Source organism: Sardina pilchardus, chromosome 9, assembly GCF_963854185.1.
Source record: "Sardina pilchardus chromosome 9, fSarPil1.1, whole genome shotgun sequence".
NCBI lineage: Eukaryota > Metazoa > Chordata > Actinopteri > Clupeiformes > Clupeidae > Sardina > Sardina pilchardus.
Window position 1 is genome coordinate 452,205 of NC_085002.1, and position 4,316 is coordinate 456,520.

Consider the following 4,316-nt stretch of genomic DNA (forward strand, 5'->3'; position numbering starts at 1 on the left):
CACTGACACACACTCACTCACCATATGCAACCAAGGACAGAATTTGTGTGTTTTTGAAGTAAATAATGTAAATGTAATACTTCAAATAACATATTCCACATGATATAATTGTACATTTTAGTATATACTGATTTATATATCATTTGTACATTTGTATTTTTAGAGTGTGCAGCTTAACATCTTTTGTAACAGCCTTTTTTTTGTCTGGGAGTGTCACTAATAATTCGTCGATTATACTTCAAGCCAGTCGGTGGCAGTAGAGTGCATTATACACTCGTCTTCCACCACCAAGAAAGGAAAAGGAAAACAGGAAGTGACGTTTTCTCCGGCATGGTGTCCCGTGTGCGCTACACATGCCGACTGTTTTTAATTTGAAACGAGTTGTGTTGTATCTTGATTCAAGCGAGGAATGCGTGTTTGATTTGTGATCTCCGAGTTCTTTTCGTGTGGCCCGACAGATCCGCCCATTGCTACCTCTCGAAGGAAGGAAGGAGTTTGTGAGGAAACTAGTCTTGTAACTCCCAAGACACCATGGTGCGAGCACGGAGGTAGGTGAAGCAACTCCGTAGTGCCCGTCGCCTGTTGCCTGTTTCATATTACATCCCTTGGACGTTGTTCATTTGTTTAGTTTTTTTTTTTACAGAATTCCTTTGTGGTTAAAAAAGAAAGAAAGGAGCGCAATACAGTGATTACAGTGTTCTCACAGTGATTTGCAATCTGTACGTAGCCGACATCTGTATGTGTAACACCTGTGAATCTGCATTGGATCTGTAGAACGGTGCGAAAGCCGAAGTCTACGAAGGAGCAACAATATGACAGCGATGACCCTGACGCGCACCGGGACATGGAGGCCCCAGACAAGGTAACGGGTCGACTCCTGCGCGCTGTGATTCTCACACAAGCTTACGGTACAGACCACTTGGAGGTGCACGCAGTGTCGCAGTTTTGGTTGATTTGACCATTAGGTAACTTCGAAACGGGCACTTTACTCTGGATAGACAATAGCAATACATCACAGTAGTCAACGAGGCGCCTCCGATATGGTCAGTGTTCTAAAGACGTTAAATAGCTCGTTATAGTTACCAACACGATAGCCAAGGAGCCAGAAGTGAACACACGTGGTTCGGTGCTTTCATCATACAGATGAACATGATAAAATACTCTCATAATCTTTCAGCCGACTCCTTCCTGGATGATCTGAATAAAATACTCTCATAACCATTGAGCCGACTCCTTACTGTGTGATAAAACACTCTCAGCATTGAGTGTGTGTATGTAGGAGTGTGTGTAGGTGTGTGTGTGTGTAGAGCCGACTCCTTACTGTGGGATCTGAATGGCAGCATTTGTTTGCACCTCCAATAGCATGGCGTGCCTGGTCGCTGCCCACAAATGCCCGTTTGTGTGTGTGCGTGCGTGTGTGTGTGTGTGTGTGTGTAAGAGTTGTGCTGAGGTCAGCCTGTCATCTCTCTTCCTCTGCAGCGCTCCACCAGGTACATGGAGGATAAAGTCGATGAATTCCACAACGCCAAGATCTCGGTGAGTCTCCAGCTGCGTACAGCAACAAGATGTGTATGGCACCGTTGCTATGGTTACAGCGACAAGATTTGTATGGCACCGTTGCTATGGTTACAGCACAGAGTGGTGTGTGAGTTTGTTTAGCGGTCACTGTTGTGATCACTAACTGGTATGTGTGTGTGTGTGTGTGTGTGTTGCGGTAACTGTTGTGGTCACTAACTGGTGTGTGTGTGTGGGTGTGTGGGTGTGTAGCGGTCACTGTTGTGGTCCCTAACTGGTGTGTGTGTGTGTGTGTGTGTAGCGGTCACTGTTGTGGTCACTAGCTGTGGTGTGTGTGTGTGTGTAGCGGTCACTGTTGTGGTCATTAACTGTGGTGTGTGTAGCGGTCACTGTTGTGGTCACTAACTGGTGTGTGTGTGTGTGTGTAGCGGTCACTAACTGGTGTGTTTCTCTGCAGAGACTCCTGGCTGATGGCGTGCAGGAGGACAGTGAGCAGGAGGAGCTCGATGATGAGGTAGGGGACGCTGACCCTTGACCCCTGATTACTGACCCTTGACCCCTGATTACTGAGCCCTGATTACTGAGCCCTGATGACTGAGTGGTTTTAGTGAGTAAATGACTGAGTTAATTGCCCCCGGGGTAATTGATCTGAGTGGTTTTACTGAGTAAATGATGAGTTAATTGCCCCCGGGGTAATTGATCTGAGCTAACGCTGCTCTCTGACATGATGCCCAGGAGGAGGTGATGCCTTTAGATGTGCCGGAGTCCGAGGAGGAGGAGGAGGAGGAGGAAGAGGAGGAGGAAGAGGACATGGACAGTGACCTGGAGGGGAAGAAGGATGATGGTAGAGCAGCGATACATTTCTAAAACACGGCACAAACACACGCACGCACACACACACACACACGGATAATGAGAACACACACACACACGGATAATGAGAACACACACACACACACACACACACGGATAATGAGAACACACTCTTTGTTTGGGCCCCTCCAGATCTGCCCAGTGACATGGCGTGGGGACACAGGAAGAAGATGTTCTACGACACGGATTACGTCAGCACCAGTAAGTACCCGTTCACACACACACACACACACACACACACACACACACACACACACACACACACACACACACACACACACACACCTGTAGCCAAGAGCTGAAGGTTCTCCTGGTTTATGTTGCTTTGATTGTGGCCTGTTTGAGCTTGGTGCTAAAGACACTAAATGTTTTTGCATTCTAAAGAACAAATGAACCTGTGCTATAAGCATGTATTTGTGAAAGAGAGGTATTTATTATTATTATAATTATTATTATTATTATTATTATTATTATTATTATTATTATGTGATATCCACATATTGTGGACAAACACATGAACAGCAGTAACGTGTGTGATGTGCAGTGATGTTGCACACTGTCAGCGTTGGGTTGATGTTAGTCCAGCGTTGGGTTGATGCTAGTCCAGAAGTGTTTTCGTTTCTTGCTGCTAGTGAGCGTCTTGTGCGCTCGTAACCTCGTGTCGTCGTGACCTTGTGTCGTTGTGCCCTCATGACCTTGTGCCCTCATGACCTTGTGCCCTCATGACCTTGTGCCCTCGTGACCTCGTGTCGTCGTGACCTTGTGTCGTTGTGCCCTCATGACCTTGTGCCCTCATGACCTTGTGCCCTCATGACCTTGTGCCCTCGTGACCTTGTGTCGTTGTGCCCTGGTGACCTCGTGACCTCGTGACCTTGTGTCGTTGTGCCCTTGTGCCCTGGTGACCTTGTGTCGTCGTTTCCTGGTGCGTTCCAGAGGGTCGGTCCAGGGAGGAGGTGGCGGCGGAGGACCAGGAGGAGGAGGAGGAGGCCAAGAACATCCAGAGACGCCTCGCAGCCAACCTCAGCGAGGAGGACTACGACCTCAACCTACTGCAGGTGTGTGTGTGTGTGTGTGTGTGTGTGTGTGTGTGTGTGTGTGTGTGGTAGCCATCCTCAGTGAGGAGGACTATGACCTCAACCTGCTGCAAGTGATGCACTGTTTTTCTATTCATCAGTATACATTCTCTGAGTGTAACTTTGCTCTGCCGTGTGTGTGTGTGTGTGTGTGTGTGTGTGTGTGAGATCAGGAGTTTGCGGTGGAGGCGGAGCAGGAGAAGCCGGTGGAGAAGGAGCAGCGAATCGTGAAGGACCTGAAGATGATGTCACAGAAGGAGAAGCTCAAACTGCTCAAGAAGGAGTCGCCAGAACTGCTGGAGCTCATCCGCGACTTCAAGGCCAAGGTGTGACACACACACACACACACACACACACACACACACACACACACACACACACGAACACACACACACACACACACACACAAACACACACTCTCGCTCACGCTCAGGCCCTGTTTGGCAGGGCAATTTCTGGTCTGAGGTTTCTGTCATGAAGTTTGGGGTTTGTAGCATAATGTCTGTAGTGCAGCTTTGTCTAGTTTGATGTGTGTGTGTGTGTGTGTGTGTGTTGACCTGCTCCGTGTGTGTGTGTGTGTGTGTGTGTTGACCTGCTCCGTGTGTGTGTGTGTGTGTGTGTGTGTGTGTGTGTGTGTGTGTGTTGACCTGCTCCATGTGTGTGTGTGTGTGTGTGTGTGTGTTGACCTGCTCCGTGTGTGTGTGTGTGTGTGTGTTGACCTGCTCCGTGTGTGTGTGTGTGTGTGTGTTGACCTGCTCCGTGTGTGTGTGTGTGTGTGTGTTGACCTGCTCCGTGTGTGTGTGTGTGTGTGTGTGTGTGTGTGTGTGTGTGTGTGTGTGTGTGTGTGTGTGTGTG

General features: G+C 48.5%; 1 protein-coding gene across 1 annotated transcript in view; it reads left to right on the plus strand.

The window, feature by feature from the left end:
- The first annotated feature begins 314 nt into the window (after window positions 1–314).
- utp3 (UTP3 small subunit processome component) overlaps window positions 315–4,316 on the plus strand; it is a 12,193-nt gene continuing 8,191 nt past the window's right edge. Inside the window, exons 1-8 of the mRNA XM_062545180.1 lie at window positions 315–548; window positions 775–862; window positions 1,480–1,536; window positions 1,973–2,029; window positions 2,251–2,359; window positions 2,521–2,589; window positions 3,322–3,443; window positions 3,635–3,787. Of these exons, the coding sequence (XP_062401164.1) occupies window positions 532–548; window positions 775–862; window positions 1,480–1,536; window positions 1,973–2,029; window positions 2,251–2,359; window positions 2,521–2,589; window positions 3,322–3,443; window positions 3,635–3,787 (672 nt within the window). The 5' untranslated portion in view covers window positions 315–531. The remainder of the gene's footprint in view (window positions 549–774; window positions 863–1,479; window positions 1,537–1,972; window positions 2,030–2,250; window positions 2,360–2,520; window positions 2,590–3,321; window positions 3,444–3,634; window positions 3,788–4,316) is intronic.